Source organism: Phyllostomus discolor, chromosome 1 (genome assembly GCF_004126475.2).
Source record: "Phyllostomus discolor isolate MPI-MPIP mPhyDis1 chromosome 1, mPhyDis1.pri.v3, whole genome shotgun sequence".
NCBI lineage: Eukaryota > Metazoa > Chordata > Mammalia > Chiroptera > Phyllostomidae > Phyllostomus > Phyllostomus discolor.
Window position 1 is genome coordinate 177,699,126 of NC_040903.2, and position 22,747 is coordinate 177,721,872.

The 22,747-nt window shown below is 48.1% G+C and overlaps 1 protein-coding gene across 1 annotated transcript in view; it reads left to right on the plus strand.

The window, feature by feature from the left end:
• Positions 1-19,836, plus strand: part of NOX5 (NADPH oxidase 5) — a 37,608-nt gene extending 17,772 nt beyond the window's left edge. The window contains exons 9-17 of the mRNA XM_036009657.1: positions 1,255-1,387; positions 4,622-4,764; positions 6,992-7,186; positions 8,079-8,123; positions 8,482-8,606; positions 8,903-8,987; positions 9,673-9,772; positions 16,214-16,380; positions 17,425-19,836. Of these exons, the coding sequence (XP_035865550.1) occupies positions 1,255-1,387; positions 4,622-4,764; positions 6,992-7,186; positions 8,079-8,123; positions 8,482-8,606; positions 8,903-8,987; positions 9,673-9,772; positions 16,214-16,380; positions 17,425-17,556 (1,125 nt within the window). The 3' untranslated portion in view covers positions 17,557-19,836. The remainder of the gene's footprint in view (positions 1-1,254; positions 1,388-4,621; positions 4,765-6,991; positions 7,187-8,078; positions 8,124-8,481; positions 8,607-8,902; positions 8,988-9,672; positions 9,773-16,213; positions 16,381-17,424) is intronic.
• The last annotated feature ends 2,911 nt before the right edge of the window (positions 19,837-22,747 follow it).

Consider the following 22,747-nt stretch of genomic DNA (forward strand, 5'->3'; position numbering starts at 1 on the left):
TCAGGCCCTGTCTTGCTCTCCACAGGTCCAGCAGATAGCAAGGAATCAGCCCTTTCACTGTAGTGCGGGACTATGTTGGTGAGAGAAGTCAAGTTCCAGGAGGTATCAAACTTGTTGTCTTGGAGAGGTCAGAGGAGACTCCTGAATGAGGGAGAAGATGCCATACCCGGGTTTTGAGAGATGTGGAGGAGTTTGCTGGACAGACAAGACAGGGAAGGGTATTGCTGCAGGCGTGGGCAGGGCCTGGTGGTGAATGGAGTCTCACTTGCAGGCCCCAGGGAACCCCGGACCAGGGCAGGGATATTAAGCTGCTTTATATTCCAGACAGATTTCTTTAGTTTCTCTGTGGAAGATGGCTCAGAGAGGATCGTTAGGGAAGCTGTTGCACATATGCAGATGAGAACTCATAACAGCCTTGACTCTGAACTTAGGCAGTGGCTTTGAGGTGGGGAGGGGGTCCTATCACAGCAAGACTCAAAAGGCAACTGGATGCATTTTAGGATAGAGAAAGGAGGCTAGGACATCTGCCAGGTAGTTGAGGAGTGACTGGGGCCATTTATGGAGAAAGGGAGGGTAGTTCTGGGGGGGCTGGGGTCTGGACAACTGAAGTGGAAGGACATGGAAGTTAATAATGAGGTTGTGGTTTATGTCCAGGCTCCGGCATCGGACAGCTGATACTGGATTTGAATCCCACGGTTTCCTAGCTGATGGTCTTGAGCGAGCTATTTAACTTCTTTGGGCCTCAGCTTTTCATCCAGAAAGTGGAGAAAGTATAACATTAGCCTCAAAGGGTTACTGTGAGGACTAGAGATAGCACTTAAAGTGCTCCCCACAGCTCTGGCACACAGTAAGTGCTCAATAAACTGACGCTGTCATCCAGGAGGATATTATTATCATAGGGGAGATGACCATTAGTGGTTTCAATGCTGGTTGAGTGCTACAGAAGTACCAAGAAAGGGGCTAGAATAGTCAGGGAGGGCTTCACAGAGGCAGGGGCCACTAAAAAGTAGTATTTACACCATAAGAAGTGGAATCAAGCTATGAACCCCTTCCTGACTCCTCTCTTCTCTGATAGTTGCCTTGCCGTGGTTGGCGGATAGCTCAAGGGTGGCCCTCACTCATAGGTACAGAAGGGTCTCACATCTGAGCTGACTTGGTTTATGGCGGAAGATGGCCCAGCCTCTGCCCTCTGGTCCCAGAACCCCTGACAACTTTGGGTCTGCACGAATGATGCTGATTTCCTTCTTTCCCCAGGTGACTCATCTGCTCATCAAGAGGCCCCCTCTTTTCAACTATAGGCCTGGTGACTACTTGTATCTGAACATTCCCACCATTGCTCGCTATGAGTGGCACCCCTTCACCATCAGCAGTGCTCCGGAGCAGAAAGGTATGCCAAGCTGTCCAGTCATTCAGGCATTTACTGAGTTCTGTGTGCTAAACACAGGCTGGGAGCCAGGCACACAGAGGTGAACAGAACCAGAGGTGCAAAGTCGACCTCCAAAAAAATCCCTCTGAAACAAGGAGGAAGACGGGCAGACACTCACTAAATGGCATGGTCAGGGCTGACCAGCTACTGTGAGGGTCACAAGGGAGGGCCTGGCATGGTGGGATAAGTGGGCCAGGCTTCGCAGGCACGTGGCATTGCAGTTGAAGTTTGAAAGGTTAGTAGGAGTTTAGTAGTCAGGGAAGGAGATGCAGAAGGAGGCAGAGGGAGGACCAGAGGCAAAAGCTTGAAAAACTGGAAGCGTGGGACATCTGATGTTGTTAGAGCTAAGAGTGGGGGTGGGGTAGAGAGAAAGGAAGGGAGGGACAGAGAGATAGTGGGAGGGCAGGAGAGAGGGTCAGTGATGAAAGGCAGTGTCTGAAAAAGCTGGTTAGATCCCGTGTGAGACCAGGAGGACTTTGAGTGCAGAATTAGAAGCTGGATGGCACAGGCAGTTGGCAGCCCATGAATGTCTTAAGCAGAGGAGTAGCCAGCACACAGGAAGGGGTACCTGGACATTTTCAGGGGGTCTGTGACAAGAAGCCAGGCTTTCCTGCTCCCTGTGGGCAACAGCCCAGCGGAACCCCCAGGCAGCAGACTCCCTCTCACCCTCTGCCCTCAGTCCTACACTACTGCCATTTCTCTGTGGGTCCCCAGCACCCATAGAACTGCTCAGCTGACTCTCCCTGGGCCCAGCTGTCCCCTGACCTCCACCATGCCTGTGCCTTTCTTCTGGTCCTGGCCAGGCCAAAGACTGGCCTTCCCACCTCAGGTGGTGCTTCTGACAGGAAAGACCTGGCATGGTCTGTCACAATGAGACCCTTGCTTGGCTTCATGACAGGTAAAGGGGTTCGCTGACACATCCCATTAAAAGATAGCTTCACTTAGGAAGCCTCCTAGCCGGGGCCCAGCAGGACCCAGCTCCCACAGCTCAGGGTGCAGACCCAAGGCCAGGGCTTCCCCCACTCAGGCTGCACACTACCTGCCCTGCAATGTCCTCATTGGTGGCCTGGACATACAATGGGACAAACATAGGGATAAGGGTTGAAGAAGGTAGGTTGTTTCCTTTCTATTTTTTCTTCCCTTTCTGTTTTTTTAAGAAGTTATATGCTCTTGGAAAATTCAGGCAACACAGAAATTGGCACAAAAGAAAATTAAAATCCCTCAAATAATTCCATGCAAAGAAAAGCGTTGCCGATCTTTTGGTGAGCGGTGTCCAACCTGTACACCCACGTGGATAATTGGATGCGGAGATAATTCTGCATACATAGGATCACACTGTTCACTCTGTTTCACAGCCAATTTTTCCTCAGTGAACAGTACATCATGAAAATCTTTCCATGTCAGTTCTTTCAGAAAGAACTTTCCCTTTTTGTGGCTGCATAGTATTCTAGCACATAGCCACTACTCTGATGTTAATGACTATGTTTATTATATGGACGGGTCATTTATTTGACCAGTTTCTGACGGGGTTTCTTCAGGGTCTCAGCTCAGAATTTGCTTATCTCTTGAGCCCTGGACCTCTGGCATTGAGCTGAGTCCTTATGGAGAATGGTAAATACCCTATTTACAAAGCTGGGTTGCAGAAACCAGGAGTGGGACTCAGGCTGGCAGCTGTGGCTGATTGAATGCAGCTGACATTTAGGGAGGCTCCCTTGGTGAGTCACTGTGTGAAGCACTTCAGGGTGTATTTGTGTGGAGAAGGCCTAGCCCACTCACCCCCACACACACACATCAGGAAGGAGGAAGAAGCTTGAGAGAGAGACATGGGAGCCAGGGTCTGAGGAGCTGAGCTCTGGTCCTGACTTTTCAGTTCCTTCCTCACAAAGCAGTGAGACCACACCACACTGCCCTGGACCTCCGCAAATACAGGGTTGAACCAGTTTATTCATGAACTTGGATGGGGGAAAAAGTGACATCTTTATTTTCACTAACCTCTGATGGAAATCTAGCCTTTTCTTTAATTAGGAATGCAGATAACAACCCACAGTAGTGTTAGCAATACCTGTGACTTTTTCTAAATAAGAACTGTACGTTCCTTTATGTCACACAACAGTTGTGGCTGATACCTCATCACTACTATAGAATTCCGGTGGCCATGCCACTCCCCAGTGGGGAGTTATTTCTTGTGTTAACAGAGAAGCACACGTATTCCTAAATCACACATTTGGGTTTTTAAAGACTTTATTTATTTATTTTTAGAGAGAGGGGAGAGGAGAGAGAAAGAGAGGGAGAGAAACAACGATGTGTGGTTGCCTATTGAGTACCCCCTATTGGGGACCTGGCCTGCAACTCAGGCATGTGCCCCGACTGTGAATCCAACTGGCATCCCTTTGGTTCACAGGCTGGCACTCAGCCCTTTGAGCCACACCAGTCAGGGCACACATTTGGTTTTTAAAAATATTTTGATAACTTTCTCATTATGACTGGTTTCATTTGTAATGTGTATGCATGTTACTTTATATATTAAAAACCTTATTTTGAGGAGAAGTCTATTCATTTCCTTCACAGAATTGCCTAAACAGTCCATAGTTGAAAAGAAAAAAAGAAAAGAAAAGAAAAAAGAAAAAGGAGATCTCTTAGGGGCCTCCTCACTCTAATGCTGTGGATTCCCTCTGGTCCCCTCAGCAGAAGGGTGGCCACCCCCCACCACCTTCCTGCCAGTCATCCACTTAACAGAAAACCTTAGTAAGCACCTGCTACATCCCAGGCACTGGGTGAAATAAAAGTCATTGGTACCATCATTTAGACACATACTATGTTCCATTAATAGGCCATTAATAGGCACCTGACTGAATGTGGGAGGGAAATGACCCCCTCCTTGGTGAGATCCTGGCCTGATGGTGAAGGCAGGGACCTCAGGGACCCTAGGGAGCTCCTAGTGTGTTCAGGGCAGCTGTGACCCCTGCCTTGGCAGAGGAGACGGAACCCTTACTGTGTAGGCTTAGATTGACTCCACTGAGAACATTTGTAAGGGAGAGATCAGATCTTCATGCCCTGTGGCCGTGGCTGCTGGTTTGGATCGAGGAAGGAAGTTCAGCCCAGGACCTGGGCAGTGGATACCCAGCCCCAATCTCTCAGATGAGGTCCCCACTGTAGTAACCAGCACTGACACACCCCTGCCCATCTCTTGTTCAGATACCATCTGGCTACACATCCGGTCAGAAGGCCAGTGGACAAACAGGCTCTATGAGTCCTTCAAGACATCAGACCTAGTGGACTGTGACTCCAAGAGGCTGTCAAGGAGTTTGAAAATGAGAAGGAGCCAGGGGAGGCCCCAGGTAGGTGACTGTGGGGAAGGAAGTGTCCACCACGGAGGCCAACCCATGGGGACCAAGATGCCTCCTTCCTGGTTGGCAGGCACCGATCACTGAGCAGCAGTGTGTACATTGGCTGAGCAGCAATGCAGCTGAGCACTGTGGGATGCAGGAACTTCCTTGAAGCTTGACCGCAGGTGCTCCCCAGACCATGTTCTCTGTTAGAAGGTGGGGGATAATGAAAAGAGAGGGGAAACTGATATCAGGAAAAGTCACCTCAATGTCTGCTCCAGCACTTGCTAACTGTATGGCCATGTGCTCATCTTTTAATTTTGCTGAGCCTCAGGTTGTTCATTTATGAACTGGGGGTAATTCCCATCTTTTGCTTCCCTTTCTCACACGGTTCTTCTAAGGACCAATGGAATGAATGACTGTAAAGTATTGAGTAAACTGGGATGCATGGTCCAGGTGGGCCATTCATTATCACCATCAACACCATCAGCATTAGCATCAGCATTGTTGTCTTTTGAGCCCCTGTGAAACCCGCAAAGCTGACAAGTGCCTGGAGTGAACACAGTGCCTGCAGCGGAGGAATATACAGAGATCAGGGCAGCACCCGAGGCAGTAAGAACATTTGAAGGAGGCTGAGGGTGCCAGAAACTTAGTGGGCTGTACCACCGGGCTGGGCGACAGGTTCACATGTGGAACCCTGCTGAAGGTCAAAGGAAGAGAAGCCCTCAGGTCTGACTCAGCCCTGCCTTGCCCTAGAAGAGTTTAAAGTCCTGTGGGAAACCAGGTGGAATCCAGCCTGGCCAGACCAGAGGAACCTTCTAGAATGCTGCCAAGAGCAAAGCTTTGGGAAATGGAGAGCTAGGTGCAAACAAGAGAGTGTTCTCTGCCATTCATCAGGGGATACTTCCTGAAGGAGGAAGCTGACTTCCGAAACCAGGAGAGCCATGGCACACTGGGAGTTGTTAAAACCTGTGTTTCCTTGGGGCCTTAAGCATTGCTGCCAAAGAATAAGTTGGCACAAACTTTCTGGTGGGAAGTCTGGCCATATGTGCAGTATACCCACTGGCCCAGCGATTCCATTTTTAGGGATTTATCCTAAAACAGTTAATTGGACAGGTACACAAGAAGTACGTTCATCCCCTTGTTTATTCATTCATTTAGCAAACATTTATTGAACACTTGGAAAAACGGTAGTTTTCCAAGTACTGTTCTCGATGCTAAAAATACATCAGTAAGCAAGATAGACACAATCATTGCTTACATTCTGAAGAGATAGACAGTTATCCAACAAAACAGATACTGTATCAAATGATAATAAATATTATGAGGAAAATAAATCAGGGTAAAGAGGTGATTTTCAACCCTTTTCATCCCATGGCATACATAAGCTTATTACTAAATTCTGTGGTACATCAAAAAATATATTTTTTGTCATTCTGACAAAAATAGGTATAATTTTGATTGATTTACAAAGAATAATAATAATAGTAATTACCTACCCTTTTTGTTCCAAAGTGACTTTAACAAATATTAGGCACCTATACTTGTATATGAGGATATCTGGTACCAAGAATTCACCAATCAGATGCAACCTTATTATGCGACATGACCAATAAGATGCAGCTCTTTTACATGACCTATATACACGTGTTTATGGTTCGAGACCGGGCATTCACATCGGACGGCTATTGTTGTGTTGGCTGCTGTCACTTTTTAATTTGACAGTCTAAAGGAAAAGAGGTCAGTGCCCCTGACTAAATAGTCAGGTGTTGCATGTTTTAATAATTCTTGCAGCACGCCAGTTGAAAATCACTGGGGTAAAGCATAGAGATGGAAAAGGTGCAATTTTGTGTATGGTAGTTGTTAACAGTAATGGAGAAATGAGGGTAATCAGAATTTCACAATAGGGAAGTAGCTAAATAAGTTACTCATCACCCTGATGATGGAACAGTAGGTCACCTAAACAAAGGGAAGCCCTGGAAGCATGAAAGCCCAGTCGAGGTGGAATGCATGGAAAAGCCCGGTCACAAAGCAGTATGTTCCATTTATGTAAAAGTGTGTGTGAGCAAGGGAGAGAGTCTGGAAGGACACGGAGAAAATGTTTAGAGAAGTTATATCATCTGATTCAGGTACTTTTTTACTTTATTCATTCATGTTCTGTAATATCTCAATCTTTAAAGCTAATGTATTAATTTTGTGATTTAAATAATAAAGCGATTCCCATTTTGAAACCAAACAGGGATTGCAACCCCAGCCCCACGACTCCAGAGCCCTGGCACAGGGTCCAGTGGCTTCCAGTGAGGACGTCACAGTGGAGCTGACATCCTTTGGGCATGAGGGCACTCCGTGGAAGGGGGACGAAGGCCTGGTGCCTGGTGGGATAAAGGACAGGACTCAGGCACAGTGGGGAGCCTCCGCCAGCACCCGGGTTCCGGTAAGGCTAAGGACGCTGGGCTAGAGGCTGGGGACCCAGTGGTCTGTCTCCCCAGCGACGGCGGGTCCTTGGAACGTGGAAGGGAGGGCCTCAAGGGTAGCCCATGTTCAGGGCACCGCACATTTCACGGGGTTTCTGCAGCCAGTCATCTGCCTCCCACCTTTGTAGCTTTTGCCGTACTCACCTCCCACCTAACACTAGGTATTTCCTACCTAACACTTCTCTTTATATCCCAACATTACTTTAAACTTAATTGTATTTTAAAAAGGACTCTTTCAAGGGCTCTTGTTAATGGAAAACTAGTATCCTGTGCCACAAACAGAAGGTAGCTCTAAAAGTAAAAACAGTGAAAACCAGTGTTACTAGATTCTTGCCAGATGTTTCCGACTGCCAAGGTTCGGAGCTCGGAGCTGCATTCCACTGCTCTGCCCATGTTTGTTCGTGTTCTCTCTCTCTCCCTCTCTCTCCCCCTTTCTCTCTCCCTCTCTCCCTCTCTCTCTCAAAAGAAAAAAAAGACAAGGGATTAGTAAGTGTTAAAGACATAGAAACTATAACATAAGGCTTTCTTTCTACAATCAGAAGGATTTTAGAAAACTTGGGGTGAGTATCATGAAACACAGGCCTTGGAGGGACCCCCGATGGCAGTATTTATACCAGGAATCAACAGACACCCGAATCAGAAATTTTGGTGGTGATGTTGAAAAGTGCATTTTACAGAACACCACTGGTGTTCTCCCTTTGAAGGGCTCCATGCTCCTTGGAATGGTTGGGGCAGAAAAGGCAATTCCCTTTTTGTAAAGTTGCTCAGACTGGCAAGGGCTAGGAAGCCTCTGGGAGATGTCTGACGTGCCCACTCCCAGGGACCCACAGCTTACTACTGTACTCCTCGCAGGTCTCTGAGCTGTCCCCTGAGAACCACCAATTCTGTAACATCAAGGTAAGTGGTTCCAGAAAACCCTGCCCCCACCTGCCAGTAGGGAAGGCTTGCTGTGGCCCTCGGTGCCCAAGTCCCACAAGTCCCCGTGGGCTGACCTCCAGGTATCCAGATGATGGAACCAAACCCCCGTCTCAGCTGCACACAGGATGCTGGGTGAGCCCTGCTCCCATCAGCTCTGCATGCTGGCCTCCTAGGGCTCTCCCAGATGAGTGCTCGGAGCACAGGAGTAGGAGCCCCTTAGACCTGGGTCCCAGGCTAGGAGATGACTCCTGCGTGTTAAGGGGGTCCTGAAGTCTCGGGGTCCAGCCCTCCTCGTACCCACTCACCCCCTCTTTCCTCCAACCTCTCCGGTGCGCAGTGCTACATCAATGGCCCTTATGGAACCCCCACCCGCAGGATCTTCGCCTCTGAGCACGCCGTGCTCATCGGGGCGGGCATTGGCATCACCCCCTTTGCTTCCATCCTGCAGAGCATCATGTACAGGTAGATGGACAGGCCGTGGTCCTGGCCGGCTCCCTGGGCAGAGCCCTGAGACAGCCCTCCTGTCTTCTCTCCCCCTCCCCTCTCCCTTCTCTCCTTTCACCTGTCTCCCTCTCCCCTTCTCTGTCTTTCCTCCCCTACTCCTCCAGCCTCTCTTGTTTGGGTCTCATCCCCCTCCTTCCTCATAGGATGGGTTCTGTCACTCCCCCTCCCTCCCTGTTCCCCACACTGTTCTCTGAGGTCCTGGAAAGTCTCCTACTCACTCTGCATTCAAAACTCCTGCCCCCACCTCCCCTAAGGTACCAGAAGAGAAAGCGCACTTGCCCCAACTGCCAGCACTCCTGGATGGAGGGCATCCAGGACGATGACATGAAGCTCCACAAGGTGAGCATGGCCTCCCCTAGGCCGGCCTGGAACCCTTTGCCTGGGATGCCACCTGGAACAGGAGCCAGGCCCTCCTGTGCCAAGGCAGGGGAGGGACAGATGACTTCTCCCCTGCTGGGGTCTGCTGGTCCCCACACTCCCCCCGGTGCTCCACATTCTCCTGGTGCCTACTAGGTGTCCAGGCTGCCCCTACCATCACCCCTAGTCCCCTCTGAGAGAGGTTCTGAAGACTGCATCTCATGAGACACCAAGGAGCTTGAAAATCAGGCGGCCTGGATTCAGCTACAGCCATGATGCTTACTAACGTCACCCAGTGGTGGTTTGACAAATGAAAATGTTTGCCTTTTGAACATTTATTATTTTGACTGGGTCACTTCCAAGAATCCCTTAAAAAATAAGTCATGTTATTCTGGCTGTCCCCTGTTTAAGATCTCAGAACACTGCGTGCTGTAGCAAAAGAGTCTTGCCAAAAAACCTGACCCAGCAGTCAGAGCCCGGGCTCTGGTGCTCTGCCGCTCAGGGACCTGGTCAAGGCTCCTCCCTCCGTGAGCCTTGGCCTTCCCCTCTGTTCAAAGGGGATGAGCGTGTGTGCCCTGCTCACACTCGGGTGGCCTCGGAGACCGCCGATACGAGCACGCTGTGAACAGGAAGGCCCCGACTCAGACCGAAGGGCCCCTCTCCCTAGGTGGACTTCATCTGGATCAACCGACACCAGCGGGCTTTTGAGTGGTTTGTCAGCCTGCTGACCAAACTGGAGATGGACCAGGCCGAGGAGACTCAAGAGGGTGAGCGGGTAGGAGAGGCATAGGGCCGAGGGGGTGGGCGTGGGCCAGGGGCCAGGGGCCAGGGTCTTTGTGAGGAGGCATTCTATCAAAAATACAGGGGAGAGAGGGTTCCTCTTATTTCCTATTTAAATGTAACATTTTGTGAAACAAAAATTAAAGAAGGAAAAAGGCATTCATAACTGTATCCACTATCCAGACTATTCCAGACTTTTAAAGGGTTTCCTATCAGTATTTTCTTCTCATTCACAGCTTATAAAAGTGTGTGCCCTTCTTTTTTCTAATTTCTCTTTTTCACTACGTTTCTTTCTTTTTCTTTTTTTAAATCCTCACCCGAGGATACATTTTATTGATTTTTAGAGAGAGAGGAAGGGGCAGAAAGAGAGAGAGAGAAACATCGATGTGAGAGAGACACATCAGTCAGTTGCCCCCCACACGCGCCCCGACCAGGCACTGAACGAACAGCCCAGAACCTGCCCGGACCAGGGCCAAACCCATGGCCTGTGGTGCACAGAACGACACTCTAACCAGCCGAACCACCCAGCCAGGGCTCACTGTATTTCTTTTAATACAAAGTGAGTACTTGTTAAAAATTTAGGTTTCCAGCCCTAACTGGTGTGGTTCAGTGGGTTTGGTGTTGTCCCAAAAAGGGAAAGGTCGCTGGGTCAATTCCTGGTCAGGGTCAAAGCCTGGGTTGCAGGCCTGGTCCCCCATTGGGGGCGTGTGACAGGCTACCTATTGCATTGCACTGGTACATCGATGTTTCTCTCCCTCTCTTTCTCCCTTTTTTCCACCCTCTCTGCACTAGATAAATAAATAAATAAATAATCTTTTTAAAAAGATTTAGATTTCCAGGCCTCACCAGCGATCTTCCAAAGCAATTTCTCTGGGTGAGCGTCCCGGATCATATACTTTAACAGACTTCTCAGATGACTCTTGTTCAACTCTTTTAAAAAAACGTTTTCTTAGGGATAATTTACATACAATAAAATTCATCAGTATAATTGTGCAATGAATAAAATGACATTTCGATGAATGTGCATGGTTGTGTGACCAGGGGCACGATTGAAATAGGAAACATCTCTATTGCCCCCCAGAAGCTGCCTCATCCCACTCTGCATCGACACCCTCCACCCCAGCTTGTCCTCAGCACCCGCTGACCTGCACTCTCTCACTATGGTTTCACATACATGGAATCGTGTAATGTGTAGTCTTTTTTGTGTGTTACTTCTTTCACTTGACCTGTCTTTGAGATTCATCCACATTGTCTCATGTACCAGCAAGTGGTTAATCCCTTCCATCACTGAGTAGCGTTTTATTTTATGATCTATCACAATCTGTTTTTCCATTCACTAGTTGATGGATATTAGAGTTCTTTTCACTTTTTGGCTATTTTAAGTAGAACTGCCAGAGATGTGTGCATGTAAGTTCTTGTGTGGACATATGTTTCCATCTCCCTGGGATAAATATTTAGAAGTGGAATTGCTGGGTATGTGTTAGGTTTAACTTTATTGAGAAACTGCCAAACTGTTTTCCAAAGTGACTGTGCCATTTTGCATTCCCATCGGCATCGGACGGGAGTTGCATTGGTGCCACACCTCGCCAAGATTGGATGTGGGCGGTCTTTTTAATTTTAGCTCTTCTAGTGGGTGTGTCGTGGTATCTTAATGCGCTCTTAATTTGCATTTGTCTAACGACTAATGATATGGAACATATTTTCATGCTCTTGTTCGTTGTTTGTACATCTTTGTAAAGTTTCAAATATTTAGTCCACTCCATAAACCCAAATGTTCTCTTCTTTTTATTAAGTTGTACACGTCGTCTTCAGAGTCTGGAGTGTGGAAACAGGGTCTCGCTCAGGCGAACGTCTCTCAGACACTTCTCCCCAGTCCGCTGCTCGCCTTTTCATTTTCTTAAACTGTCTTTTGAAGTACAAAATGTTCAAGTGATCAATTTTTTAAATTCTTCATGTTTTATTTGGTCCTACCTAAAATCTTGGCTTTACCCAAGTCCTGAGTATTTTCTCCTTTGTTTCCTTCTAAAAATTTCATAATTTTAGCTCTTCATTTACATCAGCGTCACAGTGAGTTCGACAAGGTCAGGATATAAGGTCAATATGCAAAAGTCAACTGTATCACTATTTACTAGCAGCAAATGATTCATAACTGAAAATTTTTAAATAAAAATTTAAAAAACATGAAATACTTAAGGATAGGTGTAGCAAAATACGGGCAAGATCTAAACACTGAAAACTACAAAACACTTCTGAGAAGTGGTTTTCTTCACATTTCTTGTGCTTGGAGTTCATTAAACTTCTTGCATATACGGGCTTATAGTTTTCATCAAATTTGGATAAATTTCAGCCATTCTTTCTTCACATTTTTTTCTTCTTCCTTTTCCTTCCTGTCACTTCCATTACACAGACTTTAGACGGTTTGGTGTTCCACAGGTCCCTGACACTGTCCTTTTTAATTTTTCCCTTTCAATCTGTTCTTCATTTTGAGTCGTTTCCCTTTCTATGCTTTCAAGGTCACTGATCTTTTCTTCTGCAGCACCTTTCCCATCATTCCCATTCGAATCAGACTTGGAGCAGTTTTCAAAAAATGCATATTGAGAAGCTGATACTAAAATTTATTTGGAAAACCAAGGGACCTTAAATATCTGTGAACCCTATTCGGTGAGGTTGTGTTTTTCCTCTCTAGAAGTTCTGATTGGGCCTCTTATGCCTTTCATCTCTCTCCTCATCATACCTGCTTCATTTTGATTGTACATTCTCATACCTGTGAAGCATGTTTGTCTCAGTCCATCACACCTGTTGTTTCTGGGTCTGTTTCTAATTACTGAGTTTCTCCTTGTTATGAATCATGTTCTGCTTCTTTGCCTGCCCAATCATTTTTTATTGGATGCCGCGCATTGTGAATTGCATGTTGTTGTGTTCTGGATTTGGGGGTATTTCTTTAAATAGCATTTAGTTTGTTCTGGGGCACAGTCACATTATTTAGGATAATTTGGATCCTTTCAAGACTTGCATTCAACTTTGGTATGGTGAGTCCAGAGCAGACTTTACTGTGGGACTAATTTAGCCCTGGTACTAAGACCTTACACCTCTGAGGACTCTACCTACCGTCCTGGGTATCACAAGGTCTCCCCGCTCTTGCTGGTGGAAGCCCGAATTACCCCCAACTCTGTTTGAGCTCCAGGTACTGTTCAGCCTAGTGTTTTCTGGAAACTTTCTTTCACACACGTACAGATTGATGCTTAGCCAAAGGCTGAGGGGAAGCCTTATGCAGATTTCCAGAGCTAGCTCCCCCCGCAACTCCCTCTCTTCCTCCCTTTCTCTTTCTCTTCCTCCTTCCCGCTCTCTATCTCTCTGCAGTCCCCTTTCCAGTGTTGTGCCTGCACATTCTAGTTGTCTTGGCCTCCTCAAACCTCAGTTTCTGTCTCCGCACTCTGTGGGACCAGCTCTAGGCTGGGGCAATTGCAGGGCTCACTTCATTTTCTCCGGGGCCATTTACAGTCCCGCAGTACCTGTTCGCTGTGGTTTTATGCATTTAGTCCACCATTTAAGGTGAGAAAATACATACGGTTCTTCTCACTCCCACCTACATGTTCAATGTCCAGAACCAGTTAGTAGAAATGAACATGTGAATAAACATATGTTTATTGGGATTGAAGCTTCAATATTTTTCCTGATGCAGTGGCAATAAAAACACGTTAAGAGCAGTCTAAGATAAGCATTTTAGTGTATACGAGTTCTTTTACTGTGTGGTCCCTATTTTATACTTTCATTGAAAATGAATGTTTCCAATGCTGTCCTCCGGCCCCTGCAGTCTGCCCCCACCCCACCCCGTGTACATTCTACAGTTTTTACTAAACCAGTGCTTAGTGTGTGTGACCACATGCTTCTCTGAGGTACATCATTATCTTCATGGGACATCTTCGTGGCACACTGAGGTTTTGTCCTGCATTCTAAAGTTAACCTGTTAGGTTCACTTTTTTTGTTTCGTTTTGCTTTCCTTGTTGAATAACTTATACAGGGAGGAATATCTTTAGATATGTTTCTAACTTCAAGAGAATTGGTGTGGTTTTGTTTTTATACTGGTTGAATTCACTGGAAGTAGATCTTATTTGGCTGTTTAATTATCACAAGTTTGCCGTGAGTAAATTGAAATTCCTATAATAAACATAGTTTATAAGTTCAAGTAATCAGCCATAGTTTTCTACAAGAAACATTCAGACAGATGTGATTTACTATAACAAACATTCAAAGCCTTAAAGCCCAAGTCAACAGTCTTTGGAAGATAATGATTAAGCCTTAGGATGTTACAGGAAATCTCCTTGCCCTTTCTTGTAAATAACATTATAGCAAATATTTATATGGTATCCACTTTGTTCTAAATGGTTTTATGTATATTAATTCATTAGAGACTGGATTTTATGATGACAAGAGAGAGGAAAAGTATAGATTTAATTAAAATTTCTAGTTACTGGTGTGAGTATTTGCTGCTTGCTTCTTCCCTATCTGTGTAAACAAAGGGTAAGCATTAATCCAATGCTTCCTGTTCTCAGTCACTTGAGGCAAATTTTATAAGAAAGTTTCAGTTAAAGAATTTGTGACTTCTTTTGAATTTTCATAGCTTAAGCATCAGTCATTCTGTTTGGTTTGAAATCTTTATCCCTTGATAGCTATAGAAGCCTGGGCACATTTTTAACTGCTTTGCTTTAGTTCCCTCATCTGAAAAATATGGCTACGGCTGGTACCCATCTCATGGAACCGTTGTGGGGATTTAATGAGATATCATCTGTACAGCACTTAGAACAGTGGCTGGAGCTTAATAACTGCTCAATAAATTAGTAGTAATAGTAGTAATGGTAATAGTAACTGCTCAATAAATTTAATAGTGGTAAAAGTAGTAACTACTCAATAAAACTAGCAATAGCAGTGGTAGTAGTATTTAATGGTTATTAATGAATGATACAGTTAGTGGTTTGCCACAAATTGTTTAATGAAGCTCCTACTACTAACCATTTTTTAAATTCCTGGTTTTCCACTATCATAAGTAAAGCTGTTATTAATATGTACATGCACATAGTTTTTTTTCCCCCTTCCTTGGATGATTTCCTTAGAAGAGCATCCCAGAAATGGGATGAGTGTCTCAACCTCAGCTGCTTTGGAGAGGGTGAAACTGTGACAGGTCAGATCTTTCTCCTCCCTCCCCCACAGCGTCTCCTCCTCTGGTCTCACACCCCTCTCCAGGGTGCGGAGACTGCAGGAGGAGAAGAGGGACAGGGCGCTCTCAGGCAGGCATCCCTCACCGTCCCTCCCACGTCTCCCAGCACTGCTCAAGTTCACTGATACGGGAAATAAAATGTCGTATCCTTTCTAAGGCCATTGCATTTTAACAGTGGCCAAGACCTTAAGAAAAACGGGAAACTGGGCTACTGGTGCCCCACGAAACAGTCGAGAGCTAGTTGAGAGCTGCACAAGGGGATGCAGGGCTCATCGGCCTGTGAATCCAGCCACCCAGATCGTGCCCTGCCACTTCTGACTTTGCACGGATGCAGGGTCTGAGGCAGCACTTGCCGGAGTGGCACACGTGGAAAATGGTAACATATGTATGCCATGTCCGGGAAAACAGAGGGAGGAGCCCAAACACAGAGCTGCCTACTTGGGCCTCCCATTGCTCTGAGTACTGAAGGGTGAGCACCCCACTAACCTGTCCCATTGCAGGGATATAACTGAGGGTGCTCAGACCTACTGGTCTCTGTGTCGCCAGCGTGTGCCCTGTCTCTTTGGCTCTCTGACTCCCCTTTCTGAAATGCTGTTTGCATCCTGTCACACCTGGCTCAGATACCCTCCACTTGCCCCCATTCCCTAGCTGGGCATTCAAGACCTGTCACATCATAGCCTCAGAGTATCCAATTCCACCTGCTGCTCCTGTTCAAAGCCCTCTGCTCCAGCCAGGCAGTCCCCTCATGCCCCACGGTCACCCAGTTTGTTCCAGCCTCTTGTCCTTGGTTCATGCTACTTCTCCTTCTTGGGATGCCTTCCTTTCATCTCTTCTTTGAACCTTGCCCATCTTCCAAGACCTAACCTAGTCCCCGCCCTCCCAGGAAGCAGCTCTGTCTGCTCCAGCCCTTCCCTGGGTACCAGTAGCATGTGTCCTCTGATCCACTCACTCAACCCTTGGCCCTCTGGTCCCAGTTACCTTCTCATGTGTGCATGCCTCATGTCCCAGCCTGACCGAGCACGCACTGTATGGAATGGAAGGTACACACTTCAGAGCCCAAGGACTGCCCCCTGGGTGAACACGGCGGCTGTGGGTGTGAGTTCCAAGCCCTCTTGGTGTCTCTCCAAGCCCCAGGGCGAGGTGGCTGACATGCTACTCTGTCCCCGTCACTGCTGCTGGCCCTTCAGTGTCACCCTCTCCTCCCACCACATAGGCCGCTTCCTGGAGCTGCACATGTACATGACCTCTGCACTCAGCAAGAATGACATGAAGGCCATCGGCCTGCAGATGGCTCTCGACCTTGTGGCCAAGAAAGAGAAGAAGGACTCCATCACGGGCCTGCAGACGCGCACCCAGCCTGGGCGGCCAGACTGGAACAAGGTAAAGGTCAATTAGAGCCACTCAGCCTGCAGGGACCAGCGGGGCTGAGAGCCTGAAGTAGGGCCTGGGTAGACTAGGGGCAAGCAGCCAATGGCAACACATGAGTCCAGCCAGTATCTCAGGGCTGGACCTGCGGCAGGGAGCCTACGTTTGGGTCCATCGCTGGCTTGCTTTGTCAATCATTGGTCTCAGTTTCCCCATCTGTTTAGAGAGAAAGTTAGCCTGTCTGACATTCGAGGCCTCTCCCAGCCCTGATTCCTACAAACCAGAGTCAGATGGCCCAAGCCAATAGCATCCCGGTCTTATCCCTTCCTGGTACAAATGCGGGAACTGCGCGTCCCAGGGACACAAACTAGTTTGCAGCCTTCCTATTTTACTTCTCAGATTGGTTTCATTGTTGTTCTCCCCTGTGCTTACCAACCAGAGTCTAGAGTTCCACAAAATGACCCAGGAGTACTGCTTTCAAACTGCTGCAGATAACTCAAGCCCCGGTGGTGGGAACTGGGAAGGGAATGGGATGCTGGTGGAGCTTGGGCACTGAAGAGGACTTTCCACAAAGGCGATTCTTAAGCAGAATTTGGGGTGGAAAAGGGACCCCACAGTGGTAGTGGGGGTGCCTAACTAGGGAAGAGACGTTTCACGGGAGGCACGTGGCCAGCTGGGGGCCACCTGAGGTTCAGGCAGTTGGGTTCGGCTGGCCGCACCCTGGTCCGCCAGCCCGGCAGTTAGAGTGGTGTGCAGTTCGCCACAGACACAGCTCCTTGGGCGAGGGCCTGGGTCTTATGCTTTTACTGGCCCACACCCTCCCTGGGGTCTGGGTCAGGTTACAGGTGAAGCAAATGCCCCCTGGACAAGTGGCTGCATGTTGGACTTTCTGCTCTGAAGAGAAGCAGCTGAGTCTGGGTGTTCCTCATGGGGACAGACGGCCATTGCTGCCGCTGCCAACCCATTACATTGTCAGTCAGCTGCAGGTGGGTGTGCCACTGGGTGGGTCCACGGTCCCACCTCTCCTCACTCTGCTCTCCCCAACCCCGTGCACTCCAGGTGTTCCAGAAAGTGGCCGCGGAAGACAAGGGCAAGGTGCAGGTCTTCTTCTGTGGCTCCCCGGCCCTGGCCAAGGTGCTCAGGGCCCACTGTGAGCGGTTCGGCTTCAGATTCTTCCAAGAGAACTTCTAGCCCCTCCTTTCCAGGCTCTGCCCCAGTCCACACGGCCGGCCAGCTGGATGGCATTGCTACCAGTGCCCCACAGGGCCCAGCCTTGGACAGCCACTGAATCCTGCTCCACACGCAAAGCGGGAGGCCCCAAGGGGCAGATGGACTCCCCTCACCAGGGGCTGGGGCGGGGGGCTTCCAGGGCAACCGCTCCTCCAGAAGTCCCCCAAGGGGACCTCCCGCTACAACAGGGGTCCTAGACCCACCGAATCATCACGATCATTTGGGAACTTTCTCCCTTGGTGTTCTGTGAAAATTTTCAAACATACAGAAAATTAAGAGAATTGTACAGTGAGCAGTGTTATCTAGTTTCTAGAGTCCTCAATGAACATCTTGCTATATTTGCTTTATGACATGTTATCCCTCCCTCCCTCCCTCCCTCTGCCCACCCAGCAGTGTACCTTACTTTGTGATGCATTTCAAAGCACACTCTGCCACTCAGTAGATTTCTTTAGGTGCTGATTCTTGGGTTGCACTCCCAGAGATTCTGATTTTGAAGATCTGGAATGAGACTGGGAATGCATATTTTCTCTGAAATCTATCCCAGTAGGGAGAGAGAAGCACCATATTTTTTTTTTACCTTTCTCTGTGTCATTGTCTTCCCGTCATCTCTATCTGTGCTCCTTTTCCTCTCGCTCCCTCCCTCTCTGTCTCTGCCTCTTGCTCCTGGGAGTGTCCCTCAGTGCCCCTCCTCTGCTCTGCCTGTCAGTGCCCCCCTTTCCTCACTCACTGAGAAATAGGATGTGGACAGTGCTCGTGTGTCTGTAGGGCCACAGAAGGGCCATGTGCCAGAAACCGAGCAGGTTGAAACCTGAAGCTCAGCTCAGCCACACCCCAGCCGTGTGGCCCTGGCAAGCCCTGTGAGTCTGTTGCATCATCTGAATAATGGGAATGATGACCTCTCCAGTCCCAACTGGAAGTGAAATGAGACATCACTGTAAGCACTCAGGGCATTCGTCTTCCATCCCTGTGTGGTTCTTTATCGTGGTCCCTGCACCTTCTGGCTATGTCAGGGCCCCCTCCTTCTCTGCATCCTAGCGTCTGTTTGCATCTGTCACTCTCTGGGCAGGAGTGGATGGCAGAGCCGGCAGATGCGAAAACTCTCCTAGGAGACACTTTGGGGAGTAGAGGCCCTGGGCTGCAAGCAGGGGTGGGAAGGCTGGCCTCACTCCTCGGATATGAGCTGCCCCTCGCCACAAGCCCCTGTAAACCCCAGGGTTCCTGGGAACCCTCCACCTTGCAGCCAGTCTTGCCAGGTTCTGTCTTTTCTGTGACAGTCTAGAACACTCATCCCCAAGCTGCCTTCATGGGGTTGGGATCAGGCATTTCCCAACAGGATTGTAGATTGTGCCTTTCTTTTCCATGGATTGGGTTGGAGTTCCCTGGGGGAGAAGAGGAAAAGAATCAAGATTCTAAAATCCACGTGTTTGATTTGTGACCAAGTGTGTCCAAAGGCTTTCTCTCCAGGCATATTCCAGTTGCCCACTGGAGGGCGATGCTGAATCAGGGATCCCAGGAACAATCATTTGCTGGGAAGGAGGCTGCTTCCTGAGTGGCCCTGAATCAAAAACAGGCTAGAGAAGACTGCACCTCACTCCAGAGCTCCTGGCTCAAGGCAACATGTCTCTCAGGCACAACTATGATGTCAGAGAGTTCATTTTCAAGGTCAGAGTTTCTCTAGCTGCCAGCCTCTTGTTCCAACACACCACGCACACATGTGTGCCCACACCTAGTGACCAGATTCTGGGCTTTGCTCTTGCCCATCTGCAACGTCAGGACGGGCCTACCTGGGGAGAATTTGCAGGCCCAGGCTCTGCCAGCTCATATGATCACAGGTGGCAGGATCAAATATGTAGGTGTGCAGATCACTCGGTCTGTCCACCCGGATGGTTCCCAGATGTCCAGATGGGACCATCCTGTTGTCAGCAAGAGTCAAATGCATCTGCATGGCTGGCTGATTTTTCTCTTTTCACCCAGATGTTGGCAATGCTGTAGATACATCTGGGCCCAAGAGAACTAAGGCTGACACACACACACTGAGAAGAGGAGCACAGGCCGACTTCAGACAGACAGCGGATGGGTGCTGTGAGCTCCCCGGGGTCAGACCTGGGCCCCGAATCTAGCACAAAGGGAGGGGCAACAGGCCGAATGCAGACATCAGTTACGACCAAGCTACAAGGTTGCTTAAAAGGGAATTATCCTTGGGAAGGGCTTCCTGAATATAATTGTCATTTGTAATCTGGAGACGAAGGTGCAAACGCTAGCTCACCGAGTGAATCGCTTCACCAGGTTCTGAGACTCAGGTCTGCTGTGACGACAGCTCTGACAGAGTCAGCGGGCATTCGTGAAACAAAAGGGCAGGCAGGTCTCCAGGTGTGCAGCACAAGTCCATTAACACACTGAGAACCTACAGCATTCCTGGAAGGGGTGGGAGACATGGGAAGTAGTGAGAAGTGTCACCGCCCTGCAGACCAGGTCAAGGTTAGGAAGGGATTAGAGACATCAGCCCAGACCGGCTGTGCACAAACGCCTCGCAGACATTTAGTGGAAACGTCTTTGCCCTCTGAAGTGGGGGCACTGGGCTTCACGATTTCCTCTGCTCCAGGCAGCTGTGTGACCTTGGATCTGCCCGTGACCTCTCTGAGCTCTCACTTCCTCATCTATAACATGAACAAATGATGGGTACATGTGTTTAAAGGCTAGTATATGCATAATCATGTCTTCAAAGGCACACAGGAACATGTATTTATCTGCTTGCTTTAAAGAGTGGGAATGGAGGGAAAGGAAGGAAATAGTTTTGTTTTTTTAATGTTTATTTTCTTCCCCTCTTTAAGTTTGAAGTTTTTGTAATAAACATGTATTAGTTTTACTACATGTATAACGTTATTTTTTATATAAACCCAAAATAGGATGTTAAGTAAAAAGAGTACCAAATTTCTAGATGATTCTAGCCATGTAACAGAACATGAACTGTGTGTGTCTCGTGCACGGGATAAATAGGTAGAAGTGCATTGGAAGAGGGTGAGAAGGAGGAACGCCACGCAGTTCATGGTGGTCAGCGCTGGAGGAGGTAAAGGGGGACTTCAGCGGTTTTCTCTTCCTGTTTCACGTGCTTATGTATTTCTCATGGGGTGTCTCACAGTACAGAATTTTTGCGCTATGTATTTCATGTATTACTCATATTTTACTTTTTTATCTATATACTTATATTATGGTCTGTGTACATTTTTAAAAGAATAAAATAAAATGGAAAGCTTGTCTGAGCTATCATCTAAAATTCCCTCATATTGATTAGCTCTCAAATGGAAGTGTTCCCGACACATCTGAGGCAATGGGAACCCCCCTCCAGCTGTGGGCCCCTCCTGAAAAGTGAGGCTGTTCCTGCTTCGCTACTCAATATACAAAGCTACCCTTTAAAGGTCTAAATAGTAAAACAAAAGGCCTCTTCCTGGCCTGGGGCTGGTCCAGGGGGACCGCAGAGGGGAATTTTGCACACAGAGCGGGCCAGGGCCAGCACCTGCCCAGCCTTGCAGCCCAGATGCCTCAGGGCATGCCATTTCCACTAAACAAATCCTCATATTAACCAGCTTTCCTGACAGATTGATATATCTTTTTATGATCTGTCTTTACAATATGATGACTTTCTCCTTTTAAAAATAAGATTAATTCAGGCAAGACATTCATTTTATGAGGAAATCTATCCCAGGGGGAAAAATACCCAAGCTGAATGGCAGAGATGGCTGGAAGAAGACTTGATTGTCAGGGAAGCCTCCAGCCACGAATGTCAGCCTTGCAGGAATGGCCCCACATGGATTGCCCTAGTCCTGCCCACAGACAAACAGGACCGTCTGTGGGCAGGACCATCCCACGGTCTTGAACCATCCCAATGTGACAGGGGAGAAAAGGGCGCATTTAAAAAAAAATCACCCAAGGATATGTTCATTGATTTTTAGCAAGAGGAAGGGAGAGAGACAGACAGGTGCGGGGACATCGATGTGAGATAGAAACATTGGTTGCCCCGACCAGGGATTGACCCCAAAACCTAGGTATGTTCCCTAATCAGGAATTGAACCTGCAAGATTTTGGTACAGAAGACACACAACAATCAACTGAGCTACCTGGCCAGGGTGAGAAAACAGTGAGATTTTGGGTAAAAGAAAAAAAGTTCTGCGATTCACCCAAATTTGTTTGGATGTGAGTTTATATATACAGATGAAGCTTATCTTTGAATAGCCTGAAGAAGTTTCAAGGGAAATGAATTCTTCCTCTCTATGCATCTGTGACTAGAGTAGCGCGACCTCCTAGTAGGTGCTCAACAGTGTTTCGTAAATGTTTCTGCCCCCATGAGCCCTGTTTCCGCTGGTGGTACCAGGAGGCACCCTTGACTCCTCTACCTCCCCCACTCTCCCCCTTCAGTCAATCGCCAAGACCTTTCAATGTGAGGCTTTACATGTTTCTCAGATCCATTCCCTTTCCTATTGGCCCTGCCTTGGTTCAGTCCATAAATCGCCTGGACTCTTGCGTCACATCCACCTCCTGACTGGTCTTCCTTTCTCCAGCTTCTTTCAGCTCCAATGTATCCTCCACGCTGCCGGGGATCTTACCACACAACCTACTGTTGGACAACTGTACTGTTGCTGTTGTCAAACTCCTGAGACCTGCACACAGGCCTGCCCCACCTAAATGCTCCATTGAGATCTGCTGTTATTATTAAAACCAGTATTATCCCTGCCCTTGTCTACTGCTCGTGTCTTGCCAATGTCCACCGCACTCTCCATCCTCTGAAAATGGGATGTACCAGTAGCTCAGAATTCCCCGTAACACCATGCAGCATCACACCTTCCAGCCTTTGCCTCTTCAGTGTCTGACATTTGCAGCACACTTTCCACCTTCGGATTGAGATTTCAGAACATTTTATCATCGGCCCATCTGTGAAGACTTCCTTGCAGGTCCCTGTCATCATGAAATAAACAGTCTCCCCCATATGACAGTGTGTGACCCACGCTGTAGCTACAGCACCTACTGCAGGTATTGCATTTACCTGAGCCTTACTTGTCTGGGAGCAACCTGAGGGCAGGAACAGGGTGTTCGCCTCCATCTCCCCAGTGCCTGGCACGTAGGAGGCGATCAAAGAGAATGTCGGTGAGCTGACATG